Source organism: Vulpes lagopus, chromosome 10 (assembly GCF_018345385.1).
Source record: "Vulpes lagopus strain Blue_001 chromosome 10, ASM1834538v1, whole genome shotgun sequence".
NCBI classification, from domain to species: domain Eukaryota; kingdom Metazoa; phylum Chordata; class Mammalia; order Carnivora; family Canidae; genus Vulpes; species Vulpes lagopus.
The window spans coordinates 82,859,945-82,880,642 of record NC_054833.1 but is presented as its reverse complement, the minus strand read 5'-3'; the positions used below and the strand labels follow the sequence as shown (position 1 = coordinate 82,880,642).

At 60.5% G+C, this 20,698-nt stretch overlaps 3 protein-coding genes across 20 annotated transcripts in view; 2 read left to right on the top strand and 1 right to left on the bottom strand.

Annotated features, from left to right (window-relative positions):
• Window positions 1-1,976: 1,976 nt before the first annotated feature.
• Window positions 1,977-4,965, top strand: TNFRSF4 (TNF receptor superfamily member 4). Its single transcript, XM_041772811.1, has 7 exons — window positions 1,977-2,230; window positions 2,592-2,714; window positions 3,132-3,233; window positions 3,618-3,684; window positions 4,115-4,311; window positions 4,489-4,593; window positions 4,686-4,965. The coding sequence occupies exons 1-7, from the start codon at window positions 2,083-2,085 to the stop codon at window positions 4,754-4,756; spliced, it is 813 nt and encodes a 270-aa protein (XP_041628745.1). The 5' UTR covers window positions 1,977-2,082; the 3' UTR covers window positions 4,757-4,965.
• Window positions 4,966-8,681: 3,716 nt separating this feature from the next.
• TNFRSF18 (TNF receptor superfamily member 18) lies at window positions 8,682-11,570 on the top strand. Its single transcript, XM_041772519.1, has 5 exons — window positions 8,682-8,835; window positions 9,497-9,619; window positions 10,589-10,676; window positions 10,843-11,045; window positions 11,113-11,570. Exons 1-5 carry the CDS (start codon window positions 8,682-8,684, stop codon window positions 11,235-11,237), a joined length of 693 nt encoding a protein of 230 aa, XP_041628453.1. The 3' UTR covers window positions 11,238-11,570.
• Window positions 11,571-15,137: 3,567 nt separating this feature from the next.
• TTLL10 (tubulin tyrosine ligase like 10) overlaps window positions 15,138-20,698 on the bottom strand; it is a 50,883-nt gene continuing 45,322 nt past the window's right edge. For 12 of the 18 annotated variants that reach the window (XM_041771371.1, XM_041771368.1, XM_041771362.1 and 9 more), the window contains 2 exons: window positions 18,266-18,382; window positions 15,138-17,954 (listed from right to left, as the gene is read on the bottom strand). In XM_041771371.1, coding sequence (XP_041627305.1) covers window positions 17,154-17,954; window positions 18,266-18,382 — 918 coding nt within the window. In that variant the 3' untranslated portion in view covers window positions 15,138-17,153. Of the gene's footprint in view, window positions 18,017-18,265; window positions 18,383-20,698 lie in introns of all 18 variants that reach the window. The other 6 variants (XM_041771369.1, XM_041771370.1, XM_041771365.1 and 3 more) reach the window with 5 other exon arrangements.

Here is a 20,698-nt window from a genome sequence, read left to right as displayed (position 1 = left end):
AGCAGGTGGCCCCAGAGGAGGAGAGGCACCCTAGAGCAGAGCACAGCCTGCCGGACTCCCAAGTTAGCTCAACCTCAGAGGCCACGGTTTGTCAGTTTAAAAAAATAAGATGTTTCTCAGCATCTGTGGAGGGGGGATCATATGCCCACGCACCAGGCTGCCTGACCCTGGACCCTCAACCCCCTCCCTGTGTGGCTCTTTGGCCGCTGGTGGAGCCTGCCTCTCTCTCTGCCCCCTAGTCAGGGTGCCTGGGATATCTCAGCCTCCCCTGGCTCCAAGGAGCCGCTCCCCAGAGGGCAGGTGGCTGTTGGGCCATGGCTTCCTGCGTGGCGGCCTTGCCAGCACAGCCCGGGAGGAATTTCCCCAGGTGGGCTGGGACGGAGCTTTCTCACCTGTCCTCGGGGAAGGGGATTTCCAGCCTCTACCTCTGCCCGCGGGAGGCTGCCCTCCCCGAGGAGGCCCTCTGCCTCACACTTTTTAAATTAACTGTTGAATGCTTAATTTCATCTCAGGATTATGATTTGGAAGGTAACAAAAGTGACACTGTGTAGCCTCCCCTGCCCCCAGGGCACCCAGTGATATCGGAGAGAGTGCGTGTAAGAGAGGACTCGTGCACATGTATGTGCCTGTGTGTGCACATGTGTGTGTGTGTGATGTGTTTTTCTCCTTTTACACACCACAGTGGTCCTGCGCATGGCCTCCCCACCTGCCTTGGAACTGCCAGGTCCATGTCCAAGGATGCCAAGGGCTCCGTGGGACCATCCAGTGGGTCGCCCCAGTCTTTGCTGCCCTGTGGGTGCTGTAGAGACACCCTCAGCCCAGGGTGGGTTTAGAGTGGGGCAGGCTTGGCCACCAGAGGGGACACAGCCATCCTGCTGGCCCCGCCTGGCCAGGGAGCTAGGGGGGTGCAGATGGACCCTTACAGATACAGGTTCATGCTTGCTCCCAGGCATATTTTGTCCCCAGGATGCAGGGCAGGTGCTGTCTGTTGGGCCATCCCTGATGAGTACCATGGATGACTGTCTCTCAGTCCTGGGGGCTGGAATCTGAGATCAAGTGTGGGCAGGACTGCCTTCTCCTGGGGCCTCTGCTTGGTGGAGACGCTGCCTCCTTGTCCTCATGTGGCCTCCTCTGTGGGCTCTCCTGAGGTCTCCCAGAAGGATGAGCCCTATGGGATCAGAGCCCACCCTGCCGACCCCATCTGAACATCACCCCTACTCTTAGAGGCACCATCTCCAAACAGCCACACTGGGGGTCAGGCCTTCAACATGTGACTCTGAGGACACAATTCAGTTCCTAACACCTGCTGTGCTCAGGCACCTCAGCAGTGCACATGCACCACTACACCCCTGCACAAGCTCCCACAAGCTCTCACCATGTGGGCCTCCTGCCATCACAGCCCTTGACCACTGCCTCGGTCTGAGCTAGTTTCAGACGCTTGGGCCAGCGACCATGCTCTGGAGTCTGGGACCAGTGAGCTGATGCCCAGTAGAGGGTCCACATGGTGAGGGGCCTGTCTCCTAACCCAGTGCGCTGCCTTGGTTTACCCGTGTGCTCTGTGCAGCCTTTTATGTGTGGGGAGGGGATGGCAGGAGCAGCCACCTGCTCCTCCCGAGGGGTCTGCCCTGCCCTGTACATGGAGAATGAGGGCCCAGAAGAAGCGGGGTTGTGCAGGGGCCCTTAGTGGCTTGGTTGTGCTGGGCAGAGGGGTCCAGTGTGGAGGTGGGTGCAGACTAGAGATGCTGGCCCTGGCAGGGGCTGGGGGCTGCGAGTCCTCACTTGGGCCTGGTTCTGTGTGCTGGCTGGTGTGCTGTGCCTGCTGGCGGATCCTGAGCTCAGTGGGTGTCGTCGGGGGGATGAGGGCCCTGGGGCCCAGGGTGGGACGGGAGCCCCTAGCCTGGGGGGGGGGGCTGCCCAGACAAGCTGCCTTCCTGCCACCAGCCCAGGCCAGGGGTCGCCAGCCCTTCCTGGGTCTCCTTCCTTCTGGTCCCCTCCTCCTCCCACCCTCCCCACCCCTCCTCCGCAGCCCTTATAGCCACATCCTGCAAGGAAAAACCCCAGACTCCTGTACCGCTGGCAGAGATGAGGATGTTCGTGGAGTCCCTGCGGCTCAGCGGTCCTCACTCAGCCCTCCTGCTCCTGGGGCTTGTGCTGGGTGCCGTAGCTCAGCACAACTGTGTCGGGAACACCTACCCCAAAGGCGGCAGGTGCTGCAATGACTGCCCACCAGGTGAGTGGCCTGGCCACAGAATTGGGGAGCGGTGCCCATGGGGAGGACGGCATGGGGACCTGAGACATGGGGTTGGGGGTCATAGGGGTAGAGACATGGGGACAGAGGGCAGGGACACGCGGCATGGGGGTGGGTGGAGACACAGGAACGGAGGATGGGGAGTGGGGGACGTGCTGATGGCATCCTGGGACACAAGTGTCATGCGCTAGTGGACTTGGGCTGATGGACCGGGCGACCTGCCATGGGGCTTGGGACAGTGGGCCAGCCGGAGGCTGGGGAGGAGGCTGCCAGGACCGGGGCCAGGGCCAGGGCCAGGGCCAGGGCCAGGGCCAGGCTGAGTCTGAGCCACGTCCCGCTGCAGGTTATGGAATGGAGAGCCGCTGCAGTGGCAACCACGACACCAAATGTCATCAGTGTCCGTCTGGCTTCTACAATGAGGCTACAAATTACGAACCCTGCAAGCCCTGCACTCAGTGCAATCAGAGTGAGTGCCACCCAGCCCCAGCCCGGATCCCTGGCCCCCTGCCCTCCGGGGGGCAGGGGGCCCTGTTGCTCCACCCAGCACTTACATAGAAACAAGCCCCAAACCACAGCAGGGCCAGCTGCACCACAGAGGCCCACTAGGAGTACCCCCTCCCACCAGGGGGGCTGACACCACTAGGGGTCAGGGAGGAGCACATGCCTGCCAGGTGGCCCTCCCCCGCGCCCCTCCACCCAGGGTCCTGCCACGGGCCTCAGAGGAGGCAGGAAGGGCGGCTGGAACAGCCACGAGGATGGGGAGGCATCCCAGGAGCCTGTGGCCAGAAGGAGTGTGGCATCCAGAGACTGGGGACGGGGCCACTGGTCTGGGGGCCCACCTACTGCCCTGGGCGCCCCACCAACTGCTCCTGACACCCCCCAGGAAGTGGGAGTGAACCCAAGAGGAGATGCACACCCACGCAGGACACCATCTGCAGCTGTAAGCCAGGCACAGAGCCCCGGGACGGCTACAAGCGTGGAGTCGGTGAGCCCCATGGGGTGGGCAGCATGTGCATGAGAGGTTGGGCTCTGTGGGCCTGCAGGGGGGACCTGGAGGGGCCAGGAGGCCTCGGGGGCCTGGAGCCATTAAGGAGGCCTGTCTCCCACATTACATGCTATCACTTCCACTGCATGCCACCCCCACTGCCCTGTCAGACCAAGGTCCTTCCCTAGCAAATAGGTTATGCCAAGAATGGGGTGGGGGGAGGCACGGGGGTCAGGGCCAGTGGGTGGACTGTGGGCAGGGAGGAGGGTCTGGTGGCCCTGGAGGGTGAGCGCCTAGCCTCACGTACGAGTCCCAGCAGCCATGGTGTCTGGGTCCCCGACATGGCCATGGACGGGCTGAGATGGTCCTGCTGCCTTGTTGCAGACTGTGCCCCATGCCCACCCGGACACTTCTCCCCAGGGGATGACCAGGCCTGCAAGCCCTGGACCAAGTGAGTGACCTGCGGGCTGGCTGGTGGGGGTGCTACTGGTGCCTGTCCCCTCATGACCCCTGGCCCCACCCTGCTGTCTCCCTGCTTAGCCCTGCCAGCCCCCACCCACCAGCCTGGCAGCTGGGTTGGAGTGAGTAGGCTGTGAGACCCCCACTCATCCAGACCTAGGGCCTCCATGGGCAGAGGCAGGAAGAGTCAGTGGTGGGTGGGTAGGAGGGGACGGGGTGGGGAACCCGTGGAAAGGGGGACTGAGGGTGTGGTTCCCTGGGTGGGAGTCTGATGCTGCCTCAGGTGATCCCGTGTGGGTCTCCCATCACTCCCCACCTGTTCAGGTCCTGTCCTAGTTCTGGGCCTATCTGGTCAATCTGGGAGGAGTCGGTCGGGTGGGGGGGGTGGGCTCTAGCTTGACCCACACCCCTGCCTTCCTCAGCTGTACCTTGATGGGAAGGCGTACAATGCAGCCGGCCAGCAAGAGCTCGGACGCTGTCTGTGAGGACAGGAGCCTTCCCGCCACACTGCCATGGGAGACCCAGAGCCCCCTGACCCGGCCCCCTACCCCCCAGCCCACTATGGCCTGGCCCAGGACCTCGCAGGGGCCCTTCACACCCCCTACGGAGCCCCCCAGGGGTAAGAGGGGGTTGGCTTCACCCCAGCAGCAACCTCTGCTGACTCAAGAGGGAAGGGGGTGAGGAAGGGAGGGAAGTGTTGGGAATGGCCTCTGCCCCCTTGTCCCCCTCAAGAGGCCACCCTGGGGTGGACACCATCCTCCAGGGGCCCCATCCAGCAGGCCCCGCCTCCCCACAGGCCCCCAGCTGGCTGCTGTCCTGGGCTTGGGCCTAGGCTTGCTGGCCCCCGTGGCAGCCGCACTGGCCTTGCTCCTGCACCACAGAGCCTGGCGGCTGCCCCCCGGTGAGTATACACCGTGACCCCCGCCCAGACTGCCTCCCAAAAGGCTGAGACATTAACCCACCTGCCACCTCCTGCTCTTTCCTCTTCCCCAGGTGGAAATAGCTTCCGGACCCCCATCCAAGAGGAACATGCAGACGCCAACTCCACCCTGGCCAAGATCTGAGCAGCCAGTGCTCCCACCCCAGGCTGGGGGCCCAGAGGGTCTGCTGGATGTTGAGGGGCATTGTGGGTGCCCCCAGGCACTGGCCAGCACATCCTGTCACCTGGGTGCCCTGTCACCCCGCCACCCCACCCTGCGCCGTTTTAGGTGCTCCTGGGCTGGCATCCAGGGCTCTGCTACGTATGCTGTGCATACTCCCCGCCCAGGGTGGTGCCCCCCCAATAAATGACATGGGCAAATGTGGGTCTCTGACTGGGCGCCGGTGGGGAGGCAGCTGCACGCCCATGGTGGGAGAGCTGGGCTGTGCCCACTCTGGCAGAAGACGAATCTCCCACTGAGGCAGGGGTGTGGGGTAGGGGCTTACCCTTTCTCTGGGCATGTCCCGGCACCTGCGGTGTCCTGGGGGTGGCTAGACCACCCAGCCGCTTATTGGGTGGATCTAGGAACTGCTGCTCGGATACCCTGCACTTGGGTGAGCAGGCCCAGGGCACCAGGAAGCCCACTGCTCTGGCTCTAGTGGGAGCAGGTAGGAGAGACCTGAGACCCCAGCTCCAAAGGGGACATTTGAGGGCAACCCTTCAGGTCTCTGTGTTCCCCCAGAGCACAGAGCTCAAGAGCCATTCCTTGTTTCTTGAGGCCTTTCAAACCTCAAGGCCTGCCAGACCTGCAAGTGTGTTGCAGATAGTAAGTGGCAAAAGTTGGGCATCACCACTTTGGGAAACTGAGCCTGTTTGGAGCACAGCAGCTTTCTGTGAGACATCAAGCAGGAAAATCCCGCTGCCCGTGGCTTGTCTTCCATGACCATGGCGCCCCTCCTAATGGGTACCAGACCAGATTGTAGATGTCGTTTAAGGCAGAGGGGCTGTGGCCAGCGCTAAATGCTGTCCTTGACTCTGGCAGAGCCTCAGCCCTGGCCACCAGCCCTCCTTGTCTCTGGGGCCATCTGTCTCCTCAAGGTCGCCCCAGAGGCCTGTCCAACTTGTCTTCAAACCTCTGATCCCTCTGGTCCCCGCCTGAACATGCGGAGAGAGGACAGAGCTGTTCCATATCCCACTGACACTGGCTTCCCACAGTACTCTGGTGTGGGACTTGGCGGTGAACAGAAGAGTGGAAGCCGTGCCCTCAACACAGGCAGCAAACCCGCACCCTTGATGTGGGGGCAGTGGTGCCCAGGACAGCACCTGGGCTGTGGGGAAGTGCAATGGGACCTGTGGAGGAGTCAGGGTGGGGGCAGGGGAGACGTCAGGTCCTGGGGCCCGGGGTTTCCTGCCCATACTCTCCCCTGCCTGGCTGCGCCATCCCTGCCATAGGGTGGAAACATGGACAGAGTTGCCTTCTCTGTGCTTCTACACCAATCCTCAGCACACTGTCCAACCCCTCACCCCCTGCCCGGCTGCTGAAAACCCACACACCCTCTCCACCTCAGCCCTGCCTGACCCCCAGCCCCCACCTGATCCCCGTCCCCGCCTGACCCCAGGCCTGGGTGTTGAACTGTGATTTCACACAAGCCCCAGAAGCCCCCTCCGTGCCCCCACAGTCGGATCCCACCCCCTTCTGGTTACTGAAGGACCTTCTGCTAGCGGAACAGAAGTGACTGCTGTAAGCTGGGACAAGTGATGATGCAAACATGTGGTGAGCCGCTCACAGAGGGCTGGAAAACACAGATAGAGATCATCTCTCCCGCGCTGCCCAGTTCTGCAGGCTCCACTCGTCCACGCAGCCTGTGGCTAGGGCTGGGGGGGCGGCTTCCGGAGAGGCTGGGACCAGAAAGCACACGCAGGCACTGACATTTCGCAGACGTCACTCCTGCCTTTTGAGGGGCCCTGCTCGTCAGCCACCATCTCTGTGGGCACGTAACCTGGGCCCTTTGATTCCTGTGTGGCTGTAGGTGGCAGCCACTGAAAACCTTCCTCTCCTGCTCGCCCCCAGGCTCCCCAGGGAACATTTTTTGCACAGAGCTCCTCCTGCCCAGCCCACCTTCACCCCTCCACCACAACAAACTACTTCCAGAAGTTTCTCTATCGCTGCTTCCAGAAGAGCCAGCTGGCACATGCACAGTCTGACAAGCATCATTTATTGGGTATTGATCCCATTTTCCTGGGCCACAGTATACTGCCCGCTTACCAGAGTTGGGGTAACCCTGCACTGCCACAGACCTGTCCCCTTGGTCTTTGAACTGAGCAGTAGACGAAGGTCCAGAACTATTGGTTCTGTGCTTGGAGCACCTTTACCAGCTGTCCCTCTTGTCCCAGCTCTTGGACACAGGTCCGTGTCTGGGAGCTGAAGGGAGATCTCAGGGCTCTACTGAGCCCACCCAAGAGCCCCCTCCTTCCCCTGTAGGACCCGGTTTGCCCCCTGCAGAGGAGTTGTGCATCCTGGGACTTGGAGAACTAAATCCTGTCATTCCCCTCGGAGAAGGGACAGCTGCCCATGAGACCAGGTACAGACACAGGTCTCAGAGGGCATGAGCACACCTGCAGCCCCGGGGCGTCACCACGGTCACGCTCCTAAGACCCTGGCTCCAGGGAGGCTTCCCGGAGAAGGCAGGGATCCAGAGGCCCTCCGTGTCACATGAGGAAGCCAAAGCTCATAGTGAACTGGAGGCTGAATTCTCTGGTTGGAGAGCTCGGTCGGGGGCTGGCCCTCCCCACCCTCCAGGAGGAGCAGATCTGTTTGGAGAGGTCTGAGTGGGACCTGGCCCAGCAGTGAGAGCAGGGGCCTAAGCAAGCCACCTCTGGCCCAGAGCTTCCAGTGACTAGAGGTTCCATCAATGCCCAGACCTCTCCTAAGATCTGAGGAGGTCCTTGGGTTGGGAGTTTTGATGGGGCCCCCCCTGGGGCTCTAAGCTATGAGCAGTGCATCTGCACAGCTACAGAGGTGTGTATGCTGGGGCTTCATGTGCACCTGGAGCCCAGTTAGACCTTGATGGCCAAGTGAGGGGCTTGTCTCAATCCCTGGAAAGTGGGGAGGCCTCTGGGTATGGGGCTCTGTGCTGAGCCTCACCAGGTAGGGCCATGATGCCTGTTGATGGGGGCTAGCTGACTAGGGAGGTGGAGATCTTTAAAAGCCTGTGAGGCCCTCCTGAGGAAGCTAGGGGACCCAGCCAGGCACAGTGAGGGAGCAGTCCCTGCACTAGCTCCCCTGTGGGCACTTCCCACCTCAGCATGCTGACGCTTAGCATCTAGCTCCCACCGTTTCTGCTGGTGTCTGTCCCTTCAGACTGGACAGATCCACAGGTTTGACTAGAACAGGTTTCTGATCCTCCCCCTCGGAGTGTTGCCCCAGACTTAGCTGGGGGGTGGGGGGCAGGCTGGGGAGGCAGGCTGCTCTGTGTCCCCCCTCCCACATACACATTCAGGGGCATATTTAAATTCTAGGTAGGAATTCCTGGACCAAAGTGCAAGGACACTTAGGAACCCCAGAGGTCACCCTCTTTCCGCTTGCTCGCTGCACATGAGTCTCCTGGAGGCCTCCCTCCCTCCGTGATGGTGCTCTGTAGCCTGCCAAGAGACCCCACCTCCCTGAGATACAGCCAGGCTCAGTTGACTTAAATTATTTTTTCAATTTTTAAAATTATTTAGAGCAGTTTTGGGTTCACACTAAAATTGCGCGGCAGCTGCAGATTTCCCTGCTGCTCCTGCCCCCATCGTCGGCTCCGACGCCCGGGGTCCTGGGGTGCCTGGTGTGTAACGGGGAGTCCTGCTGCTCTGACCAAGCGGTAAGGACCTGTTGCCAGCCCCTCTGGTCACGCAGAGCGGTGTCGCTACCCCCGCCCCTGTGAGCCGGGAGGTGCGGGCCGGGCGGCGGGTTCCCTTTCTTTCACTCCGCACGGGGAGAGGCCCTCGTGGCGGGGCGGGGCGGGGCGCGCCGGATGGGGGCGTGGTGGGCCGGCCCCTCAAATCTCCCAGCTCCCTGGGCCGCGGGGGCCATGGGGGCGCGGCGCGCGGGGCTGTGCGGCGTCGTGCTGCTCTGCGCGCTGGGCCTGGGCCGCCCCGGGGCTCCGAGCTGCGGCCCAGGCCGCCTCCTGCGCGGAGCAGGGACAGATGCGCGCTGCTGTCGCCGGTGCGCCCCGGGTGAGGCGGGTAAGGGCCGGGGAACCGGGGAAGGGGTAAGGGGGCAGGCGCAGGGAGGACCTCTGAGGAGGGGCTGGGGTGTGAGAGCCCTCACCAAGGCGAGTGTTGGGTCCTCCGCGCAGGAAGGCTGTCCCAGCTCCAGCTGAGGGTAAAGGCCACCACTGTCTGCCCAGGTCAGGGTGGCAGCACACTCCCTGCCCCGGCCCTAGCTCTGTGGGAGACAGCAAGTTTGGGGACAAATATTGCAAGGAAGACACCCCAGAGTGTCAGCCTGCCAGAGCCTGGGGGTCGAGAAGGGAGGCTCTGAGGGTCCCAAGTCTCAGTGAGGCTGGCAGAGGCAGGCAGCCTGCCCTGAGGGTCATGGCAGCTGGGGGCCCTGCAGGAAGGAGAGGGAGTAGGTCCCTCAGGGGACCCCTTGTCCAGGAGAGATGTGTTCTGGTCACTCCCCCTAGGTGGGAGCAGCTTCAGGGGTTGAGGGACACAGCCAGGCCACATGGGTGGAGGAGCTGGATGCCGAGGAGGCAGACAGCTGGACCAAATGGGGGTCTGAGGGTGGGGAGACTGCCCTTCCCTTTATCATCCCATCCCCCCCTGGAGGGCCCTTGGGAGAGCCCTGAGGAGGGAGGGGCTTGGCCCAGCTGCTGAGAGGGCTGGATTTTCTCTTGCTCAGCTGAGAAGGTTTGTCCTGAGCTGGACTGCACGTGTGTCCAGCCAGGGTTCCACTGTGGAGACCCCCAGTGCAAGACCTGCAAGCACCACACTTGCCCCCCTGGCCAGGAGGTACGGCCTCATGGTAAGTCACTGGCAGCTGTGGCCTGAGCAGGACAGTGGGTTAGACCAGGGCCGAGCCAGAGCTCATGGGAGTGGGTGTGTAGCGAGTGCCATGTGGGGGTGGAAGGTACATTCATGTCCTCTGGGCAGGCAGGCACTGGCATCTCTGCTGTTTATTGCTTCAGCCTAAATATGAGTCCCAGCACCCATGCAGCTCTGGGAAGTCCTTCCCTGTCCTAGCCTGGCTTTCCCTCTCCAGAGTTAGGGTATTCTTCAGGGCTGGTTGTGGGGAGTAGTGGGGTGTCCAGGGCTGTCTACCCCTTAGGCCCTGGCTCTGACCCGGCCCCCAGTCCTCCACATACCTTAAGCATCTGCATGATGATCTGACAAAACTAGGCCTGCCCCCTGTTGCCCTGTCTGGTGGTCAAGTGTATCCTAGAAGGAGCAGCTCAAATCCTCTTGGGGCTTATTTGGCTGATGGGAAGAGCATAGTGTCACTTGAGCAGCGTTGTGATGTTGGATAGGGCAGGATCTAGGGGCAGCTGGGGCACAAGCCTCACCTTGTCTCTCTGGGACCCTCACTGACCTCTTGCCCTCCGGGCTACTGGACCAAGCATGAGGCCTGGCCTGGGTCTTTGCCTGGTTTCCACCCCCACCCCCTCTGGGCTCCCTCACCCTCCAGCCTTCCAGGGGACAGGCCCCTCCACCTCCCTCTGGCCATGTGCTACACAGCTCTCCATCCCCAGATCCCCCAGGGACCTCCCCATTCAGCTCAGGGTCACAGCCCTGGGGTCTCCCCAAGTCTGCTTCCCCCTCAGATGCCTGCCTGGAATGGGGCATACATGATTTATGCCAGGTCTGGGTCTTGCAGGCATCAGAGACCTCGGTCTAGTGGATGAGGTGTGTTGGAGTCATTCCGCTGTGGACTCAGGCCCCAGATGGATCCCATCTCATCCGCCCCAACAAACCTTGGCTGTCTGTCTGTCTCTAGGGAATTTCAATTTTGGCTTTGAGTGTGTCGACTGTGCCGCAGGGACCTTCTCTGGAGGCCAAGAGGGTCGCTGCAAACCCTGGTCAGAGTGAGTCCTGGCAGGACTTTCGGGTGGCTGGGCAGTTCCTGAGGGAGGGGCCTCTCCGATTCTTCCTGGCACGGTGACCCTAGCACAAGTCAGAGGACAGCAGTGTGCGGAGGGGTTGCTCCGGTGGCCATGGGCTGATGGAGGGCTCTGTGTCCATGTGTCCCAGCTGCTCCCAGTTTGGGTATCCTACCAAGTTCCCCGGGAACAAGACACACAATGCTGTCTGCAGCCCAGGGCTGCCACCCACTGAGCCGCGTGATCCACTGACCATCGTGCTCCTCACCGTGGCCGCCTGCATCCTGGTCCTGAGTGGGACCCAGCTTGTCCTGCACATCTGGCAGCTGAGGAGGCATCGTAGGTGGCCGCCAGGTCAGTGGTCCCCAGGGGTGGGAGGGGTGGGTCCTTGGGCTGCCTGCTGACTGAAGGTGCTCTGCAGAGACCCAGCTGCTCCTGGAGGCACGGCCGCCAGCAGAGGACACCTGTAGCTGCCAGTTCCCTGAGGAAGAGCGGGGGGAGCAGCTGTCGCCAGACAAAGGCCAGCTAAGGGACCTGTGGGTGTGAGGCCTGGCTGTCCTCTGCTGCTGCAGACTCGGAGCTGTGCCCACCCAGGAAGCACCCTGGGTGGACCCTTGGGAGCCAGGGCTCTGTACCCTGCCATGGGGCCCCAGCTCTGGGCCTGGCCCTGCTCCCCTCGATGGCGGAAGTGGGTTGGGGGGGTGGTGACCGTGACCCATCCCCCAGACCGTGCAGAAGAGGCAGCATCTGTGCCAGACCCCACAGGAGATACAGACACAGCCATGGCTGCCTCCGTCCCTTGCTGGCCCTGTCTGGGGCCCCCGGCTCCCAGGACAGGAGGCTGTGCCCAGTGCTGGACCTGGCTGCTGGCAGCGCTCAATAAACACTTGTGTAGCGACCCAAGTGGATGTGTTCTGGGGTCGGGGGACAGGGAGACAAGGCCTCCCTGACTAGAAGCCCCTCTCCCCCCACCTCATCTGCTTCCAGCCTAGGCAGGGCTGGGGGTGGGGCAGCTCTCAGGGCCATTCTCTTCCTGGGCACAAGCACTTAGCAGGGACCATGGGACTTGGAAGGCTTCTTGGAGGAAGGGCACCATGATGACTTGTCCTGCGTGCCTTTTCACGGCTCTTTGGAAACCCCTCCCCTAGCAATCTGCTCAGCACACTGGGACCATTAGATTCTGTGTCTGGTCTCTGGCCTGCTTCTGCTCTGGACTCTGGGTCCTGGGCTGCTCACACAACCTACTGGCTCCTGCAGGGGGCCTGTCCTTGTGTCATTCACCCCCAAGTCCCAGACGAGGTCTACGCCCAACACGTCGTGGTCTGGAGGGGGACCTCCCAGTAGCCTGCCTTTGGCCCGCACCCTTTCTCCAAGTCTCACTGCTTGCCTCCCTCCACCACCTCCCCAAACCCTTGTCCCTTGGGGCATGTTCTAGGCTCCCGCTCATGGGAACTGAGCAGTGTTATTCCCGCACCTGGAGACTTTGATAAAAAAATCCTTGACACAGCGGTCCCGGGTGTGGAAGGTAGGCCCCTGGAGGCTGGTCTCAGCAGCAGCACCCTGCAGGTGCCAGCACACCCAGCCACCTGCCCGAAGTCAGTGCTCCAACAACCCCCACGCCCCTCTCCTGCCTGTAGCTGCCCAGAAACGTCCCCTGACTCATTGTCACGACAGGCATCAAGGAGGTGGTGAAGAGCTCTGGAAGCATCGTGTCTAGGGCATCACCCGTGTCCCCACCCCACCTCAGCATGGCACAGCCCGCTTCTACCCCTGGAGGGTGGGGTGTGGACATTGCTTTATGATTTTACTCATACTGGAAGCCCTTATCCTCTCCATGCCTGCTGGATCCTGGGCTCATCCCTGGCTGGATGTCAGGGGACAGTGGAAGACAGCACTGGCAAAGCCAGTGAAGTGCATTCTAGGAGAGCCCCCAGCAAACTTCTCTGGGACCTGCCGGCCACACCCCTGGCCACTCTTGGGTCTCCAGGCCAGGTTTCCTGCCCTGCCCACCCTTACCCACCCTGCTTTGGGAAGCCAGCTCTCCTCTGGGCTTGCTCTTGTCACCTGTGTCACTTGACCGTCTCACTCCCTTGGATGGGGCACATGGGATGCTCACCGCTGCCTAGGACCTTCTATAGCGGCTGGCTCAGGCTGCCCCAGGGCAAAGGGTTCCCCAACAATGGCTCAGCTGTCCCCAGTGGTGGTTGGGGAGAGGAGGCAGGTCATCTGCACTCACAGACCTTCCTGAGAAACCACTCTGGCCTGCACACACCCAAGTCCCAAGGGACCTCTCTGTCGGCTGACTCAGCATGGAAACTCCCCGGGGCGGGGGGCATGTGGGGTGGTAGCACCCTGACGTCAGCATGGGGGCGGCACAGAGCAGGGTGGGAGATTCCAAGGCCCAGGTGGAGAATGGGGAGGAGGCTAGATTCAGGGGGGCTGGGCAGGAGGGGTCTGGCCCTGAGGATCTCAGGGTTTTGGGGAGGGCTGGATCGGCCCCCTTCTCTCTGTCCCTCCGCCACAGCACCTCACAGAGATGCCCCCATCCCTCATCCCAGCTTGGGGCACAGGGGCTGTAGAGTCAGGAGGAGAACCCAGAGCATGGCTGTGCAGAGGTACCACTAGGGGTTTTAGATGGGAGAGGACTGACCAGACCCAAGGTCTGGGGGACAAAAGTGTGGGTGGGTGGGTGTTGGAGGGGGCAATGCCCGGGGCAGGGTGGGCCGAGGGGTGGACCTGGCGTAAGGGGCTCTAGGGGTTCCTGTGCCCTCCTACTCAGCCCAGCTCCCTGGCATGGAGGCAGGTGCATGCCCAGCAGCAGAGCCTGACAGGCCGCCTGACCTCCTGGCTCACTGAGCCCCAACAGAGACCCCCCCAGGAGACCCTGCCCCGCCAGCTCTAGGCACCTGACTGCTTCCTCTGGAAACCCCCACTCCACAGAACAGCTCTCCAGCTGTTCCGGGAAACCGCAGCTCCTCCGCCCCGGGCTGGGAGTCCACGGTGTCTAGTTAAACCTTAGATAAGGGCCTGAAGGCCGCCGTGGTTCTCAGAAGTGCTTCCTGCCACAGCCGCCCCCTGCTCCTCACCCCTCCACTTGCTGGAAAAGGCCCCTGCCTCTTCCTTTACTGAGATCTGGACCCGGCCAGTGTGGGTCACCCTTGGCTGGACAGAGGGGTGGGGACCCATCTGAGATGGAACTGGACACTGGCCCCTCTCAGCCCCAGCCCTGCCACAGCTGCAGGGAGCTGTCCGGAGGCAGGTGGTGCCTGGCTGCCCCCAGGCACGTTGATAATTTAGGCTCATGATGCCAGGCCTGGCCATGCTACGGCTTTGACAGGATGTGCGGCCATCACTCATGGCCACCTCCTGCACCTCGTGGTTTCCTGAACATTCAGGAGCAAGCACTCTTCCTCCAGTGGGGCTGAAGTCTGAGGCTCCTGGAGGGGTTACCCCTGTGGCCCCTGTGGCAGTTTTACCAAGTGGCTGTGCTGGGGGTGGAGATAGAGTCACCTCCACCCCCGCGTGTCTCATGTTTCCAGGAAGCTTCTGGAGTTGAGATGCTTTCCAGAGATGCTGAATCAGGGCAGTGCTGCTCCAGACCCCTTTCTCAGACACACATTCCACAGGAGATGGGCTTCGGGGGGCGCAGGGGAAGGTCCTCTGAGTCCTTGGGGCTCCTTGGGACCTTTATCTGAATCAGACCTGTGGCTGCTAGAAGGTGCTCAGCAGACCTGGCACTGTGTCCACCAGAGGCTGAAGGAAGCCCCAGTGGATGCCAAGGTGGGGCCTGTGCCGGGCAGTTCCCCGGATGGATGCAGCAATGATGGGGGTCCCTGGGTGGTGCCCTGGTGAGCGCAGAAGGCACTGCTTGAGTTCCCCACCTATCCTAGTCCTAGGATCCTAGGACTCAGCCTTGGAGGGGGAAAAGGGGAGAGGCAAGGAGGGAGTGTGGGTGAGGGGGGCGGGGGAGACACTCTGCTTCCAGGAGCCTGTATTCACCTTGAATTGCAAACTCCAGTAGTGGTGCCGGCAGCCCTGTCTGAGGCACTAGGGAAGCTGTCCCTCCCATGCTGCTGGGGCAGGCTCCTCGAGCCCCTGAAGGCGTCCTGAGCCCCTCTTCTGTGTCTGCTGCCCATCTGTGTCATTTGAATCCTGGGATCCACCTTGTACTTCCAGGCGTTTGGAGGTACACGGCACCCCAAACTCCGTATATGGCCTTTTTCTCCCTGGTAGTCCTTACAGTTCTGGCTGGAAAGGGCACTTCAGGGCCAAGTGTGAGCTGAGTGGGGCCCAGAGAGTGGGCAGATGGGGGGCAGGGGTGTAGCCATCACCTCTGGGTGTTTGAACAGCAGTGATTCTTTTTTTTTTTTTTTTAAGATTTTATTTATTCATGAGACACACACAGAGGTAGAGAGGGAGAAAGAGAGAGAGAGGCAGGCTCAGAGACGTAGGCAGAGGGAGAAGCAGGTTCCATGCAGGGAGCCCGAACTGGGACTCGATCCTGAGTCTCCAGGATCACACCCTGGGCTGAAGGCGGTGCTAAACTGCTGAGCCACCTGGGCTGCCCAACAGCAGTGATTCTTGGGAAACTTCATTTATTGACACTTGGGCTCTCAGGGGGTGTCAGGGACCCCAGAGCAACAAACAGGCCTTTGGGGGAGCCCCAGGAGGAGGCTCAGTTAGGACAAGGCAAGCTGTTCTGCCAAGGTGCACTTCTCTTCACATTGCACCCACTTAGGACCGGGGATTATGGAGGCAGCAGGAAAAGGAAGCATGTCATGGAGGCCTCAGGCCACTCTGTGAGCTCTGCATGGCCAGGTGAACGGCCCCACTGTGGCAGGAAGGAGAGCTGGAACGCTCTGGGAAAGCACCAATGGGCCACATCAAGAACTGCGAGATAATGTGGAGGGCAGAGGACCTGTAGGCAGGGGTTTGCAGGGTGGATGGGGTGTCCAGAAAGGGTAGGGTACAGAAGCCTGGGTGTGGGGGGGGGGAGCGTATCAGGAAATGTGTAGTAGCCTGGATTCTAGCAGGGCACATAGCCCTGACCCCAAAGGTGCGTGTATCTTACAAAGACCTGGGTGTACTCAGCTTGGCCCAGGCAGCCACTGCACCCCTACCCCAAAGGAGGCTAGTTTTCTTCCTTCCCCAGCCTTAAGAGGGCAGAGCCAACAGACACAGCTGCACAGCAGGCAATAGATGAGCTTGGCCAGCCGTGAGGATTGATCACCAGATGTGCTGGGAGGGGACCTAGGGTCCCCAGGCACATGGTGACAAGTGCTTCTTGACTTTGGTCAAGATGTGCTTGGGGCCCCATATTCCAGGGCACAGCAGCAAGATCATGTGTGTGGGGGGGTAGGGGGCGGAGGAAATGGGGGGTGGGGTGGAGTGGGGGGTACAACAGGGGTGGGGTGGGCAGTGTGAATGATGGACAGGTGAGTCCCTGGCCCCAGGCCTGCTGCCTGGCCTGAGCAACCGCGGTGCACAGTGCCCTCTAGTGGTACTGTGACTTCTGCCTGCCTTCGCCCCCCCCCCCCCCCCCCTTTCTGGACAGCAGACCCCTGTTGACCCCAGGTCCCACCAGCACTCCAAGGCAGGACAGAGAATGGGTTCCAGCCGGTCAGAAGGAGGGCATTTGTGAGCTGGGGAAACCATTTGGAGAGGTGAGGGCAGGGGAAAGAAAGGGAGCAAATGAGGAGGAGTTGTGCAAGCTGGCCAGGAGGTGGGGTGGTGGCTGGGGGGCAGAGGTGGAGAAGGCATTATGAGTGGCCCTGGACACAGTGGTGGCAGGAGGCTTAGACACGTCAGAGGCCCTGCATCTCCCTGTGGCCTTAGGGCTGGGCCCAGAGGGAATGGGGACACCTGAAGCCATGCAGGGACTGGCCAGGGTAGGGCCAGTGCTGGTTGAGCTCATTCTTCAGGGCTGTGCCGCCATGGCCACGTCCCCTCACCCATGGCCTAGGTCCTCTGGGCCTCAGTGTCTGGCCTTTGGGAAAGTTAGGGGCGGTGACGGCAGTGGGGAGCGGAGCCCAAGTGCTATGCAGGCCCCTGAGAGGGGCGATGCCTTGAGGGGTGAGGGCAGCCCCAGGGGCAGCCTCTGTGGGTGTGAGTGAGTTCTCCCTTCCATGGGCATCCAGACCCTCTCCTGGGGATCACAGTCAGGCAGCAGGGATCGCGGGAGTTGTGGGGCTGCAGGAGGGTCCCGGTAAGTGAGGGACACGGGGTGGTCTGGAGGAGCCCTGGAACTGCTGACTCTCCCGGACAGAGGCAGCCCCATGAGGGCAGAGGCGGCGGCTGTGGGGAGCTCATCACCTCCAGCAGCCTCCTCCCCCGAGGACAGAGGGTAGGACGCTGGGTCCAGGGGAGCCCCCGCGGGAGCGCCTGGGGCCATCCATCGGCGCAGAGGCCCGTCTCTAACAAAGTAGCCTTTATAGGTCCCGAGGGGGCGCTGGTGGCCCGGCGCTAGGAGCCGCGGTGGCCCGCGCTCCTGCGCTCCTCGCGCTCCTCCTCCGCCAGCCGCGCGCAGGGCTCAGGCGCCGGGTCCCCGCTCTGGGCGCCGTCCGGGCCCAGGCCGGGTGCCCGGGGCCTCTGCTCCGAGTGGGGCGGCCCGTGCGTGCCGCCGGGGCTCCGGGGCAGCGCGGGCCTGCGAGCGCCCCGCCTGTCGGCGGCGCGGGTCGGAGGTGGCGCCGAGCAGTCGGCCTCGCACGCGGCCCGGGGCGGCGGGGGCGGCGGGGGCCGGAGGGCGCTGCGGGAGCCCCCCAGGCGCGGCCACAGGTCCGTCTCACCGTTGTGCAAGAGCACGAAGCGGCGCTGTGAGAGCAGGGGCAGCATCTTCTGGTTGCGCAGGCTCTTCTGGAAGGTCTCCAATGCCAAGTCTGGGGGAGGCGGTGAGTGGGGGCATTGTTGGAGGGGACGGGGAAGGGGCGTCACAGTTCGGGGCTGGGTGGAAGTTCTGCACGCAGAGGAGGTGAGGGAGCCGGTGGAGATCAGGTGCGGTAGGCACCAGGGTAGTGGGGAGGTCCGGCAGGGGTGCCTTTCTTCTGTGGGGCCCGAGGGCATCGGAGAGCTAAGCTTGTGGGCATCTGAATTTGGGGAGAGAGTGGGATGGCACATCCAAGGCTGGGCAAACTGCCTGCTGGAGGTTTGTAGGGGCTGCACAAGGGCCTCACCCAGGGTCTCCACGATCACGCCTGGAATCACCTCCTTCAGGACTTCACAGTTGGTGTGCAGAGCGGGGTTGGAGTTCATCTCCAGCAGCCACACCTGGCCCAACACTGGTTAGCATCCGTCCCCACACATCACCTGGCCAACAGGAGGCTGAGGCCCTGGCCCCCATAAGGCCTAGTGATCCCAGGCAGTTCACTTCTTTTGTGTGGCCTCACTCCTATTTGCTCAGGGGGCTAAGGCTCCTGCTGGGCCTGCAGGATCTTGCGGGGGGGTTGTTGGGGGGTGTGTATCTGACTGCAGACTCCACTCCATGGGCTTGTCTGAGGGGTTTGGGTATGGACAGGTGGCCCCTGCCTCCTTGCACCTGCCTACCAAAGCCCACTTGCCCCAGGAAACCTCAGCGGTACCTTGAAGTTCTCATCAATCAAGAAGTCACAGCCAATGAGGTCGAAGTAACCCAGCTTGCAGTGGAGCTTGGCCTTGACAGCCTGGAAGCAGTGGACCATGATCTGCTGCATCCGCTTCTATGAGTGGAGCAGGGAGGGGGTGACTGGATGTCACCCCTTGATTATACCTCCCAGGCCTGAGCAGCCACAGCCACACCCCTCACTTGCGCTCCCACCTGTGCCCCCTCACCTGTGCTCCCACCTATGCCCTCACCTCACCTGCATAGCTACACCTGCTCACACTTTCACACTGAGTCACAGGCTCACAGCTAGAAACTCATTCACTCTTGTTTTATCCCTGCAGCAAACATGTGGAGCTCCTCCCTCATGGCAGGTACCGGAGATATGAATGGAGAGAACTTTGAGCAGCTCACTTGTAGCAGGAGAGATAGAAAACAAATGTGAGGGCAGCCCAGGTGGGCTCAGTGGTTTAGCACCGCCTTCAGCCCAGGGTGTGATCCTGGAGACCCAGGATTGAGTCCCACGTCAAGCTCCCTGCATGGAGCCTGCTTCTCCCTCTGCTTGTGTCTCTGCCTCCCTCTCTCTCTCTCTCTGTGTCTCTCATGAATAAAAAAATAAAATCTTTAAAAAAAAAAAGAAAACAAATGTGATACATGAGTCACTGCATATCTTGTGCAGCATATCAAGCAATAAGTGCTGATGAAGAACATGAAGCGGGGTTAGGTGTTGGGAGGGTTCTGAGGTGATTGTTGTAAAAAGGGCATGGGGTATTGGTCTCATTGAGGAAGTAGTGATTGGACTGAAGACTGAATGGAAAGTCTGTGAGGTAAGGGATGGGGAATTTGGGGGAAGAGCAACAGCTGTAAGTGTGAGCATGCCCAAGGTATTGGGGAAACAGTGAGGCTGCTGGGGCTGGAGCAAGCTGGAGGGGCAGCAGGAAATGAGTCCAAAGTGGTGCCAGTTACATCATGGGGGCATGGGAACCACCTTCCTTTAAGGCTGATATCAGAGCTGCTGGGAGGTGGACCACAGGAGGGGCATAACTAATTCATGCCCTAATAGAGTCTACTGGCTGCTGTGCTGAGAGAAATGGAGGGGACATGAGGAAGATGCAATTATCTACCTACCTTAGGCAGGTAGAGCTGATGGGCTGGATTCTGAATATATTTTGAGGTAGAGCTAACCTGATTGGTTTATGAATGGGTTATGAGCCTCAGAGTTCTCCCTAAGTGTTTGGTCTGAGACTCTGGAAGGATGAAGTCCCCCATCAACTGAGAAGAGAAGGAGAACCATGGAGTCTGGGAGGCTTATGAGCTTGCAGATGGGGTATTGATAGGCCCTGGGATATAAGGCTCAAGTTCGGGAGAGAGGTCAGGGCTAGATGTTTAATTGTGGAGCCAAGAGACTTTCATCACCAATGGGTACAGATAAAGAGCAGAGCCCTAGGCCTCCAGAGAGCAGTAGCTGGGACATGGGGGGCCAGCACAGGGGGCCAAGAGGGCAAGGACCTGGAAGCCATAGGGAAAGAATACCAGAGAATGAACAGTTGTGTCCAAATTGGCTGACAGATGGGACAAAGAGGACTGGGAACTGACCTCTGGGTTTGGCAACATGGAGGTCACTTGTGACCTCAGTGAGTGTTTCAGTGGCACCCTAGGAAGAAGCCTCATTGGAGTGGGTCAAGGGCTCAGCAAAATGGCAGAGGAAGGACATCTGAAAATAAATCACTCCATGAAAGACACACACACACACACACACACACACACACACACACACAAGAACCTGCAAAAGTAATCAGAATCAACTGTTTCAGAACTCTGGAAATTAATCAAAGGCTTACAACAAACTGAGTAGTGCTTACAAAAGAAAAATCTTGGGGTGCCTGGGTGACTCAGTAGGTTAAGTGTCTGCCTTTGGCTTGGCTTGTGATCCCAGGCTCCTGGGATCAAGTCCCACATTGGGCTCCCTGCTCAAAGGGGAGCCTGCTTTTCCCTCTTCCACTTGCCCTGCTTATGCTCTCTCTCTCTGTCAACTAAATAAAATCTTTAAAAAGAGAAAAATCTTGAATCTTGGTAAGAAGAGCAAGCTTTGTAGCATTTTAACTTGACATAATTTTATCCCCTACTTCCTAGCTCAGTGCTAGACTTGAAAAAAGTCTACATTGTCAGTACTGGAGATGACAGAATGTACTTGATTTGCAAATAATTATAGCTATTTGTTGTGTGCTTTCTGCTGGCCCCCAGAAGACCTCACTTGAAAATAACTAAAGAAGAATATGAGAATGATTTCTTATCAAATAGAGTATCAGTGAAGAGATGGAAATTATAAAAGGAAACTACAAAGAATTTCTGGATTTAAAAAGTATAGTAAATGGGCAGCCTGGGTGGCTCAGAAGTTGAGTGCCTGCCTTCAGCCCAGGGCGTGATCCTGGAG

Excerpts from the sequence above, each read along its gene's own strand:
- TNFRSF4 (XM_041772811.1), top strand. The coding sequence starts at position 2,083 with ATGAGGATGTTCGTGGAGTCCCTGCGGCTCAGCGGTCCTCACTCAGCC. Across the intron at positions 4,312-4,488 it reads CCCTACGGAGCCCCCCAGGG|GCCCCCAGCTGGCTGCTGTC; the intron begins GTAAGAGGGGGT and ends GCCTCCCCACAG. Across the intron at positions 4,594-4,685 it reads AGCCTGGCGGCTGCCCCCCG|GTGGAAATAGCTTCCGGACC; the intron begins GTGAGTATACAC and ends CCTCTTCCCCAG.
- TNFRSF18 (XM_041772519.1), top strand. The coding sequence starts at position 8,682 with ATGGGGGCGCGGCGCGCGGGGCTGTGCGGCGTCGTGCTGCTCTGCGCG. Across the intron at positions 9,620-10,588 it reads CCAGGAGGTACGGCCTCATG|GGAATTTCAATTTTGGCTTT; the intron begins GTAAGTCACTGG and ends GTCTGTCTCTAG. Across the intron at positions 11,046-11,112 it reads GCATCGTAGGTGGCCGCCAG|AGACCCAGCTGCTCCTGGAG; the intron begins GTCAGTGGTCCC and ends GGTGCTCTGCAG.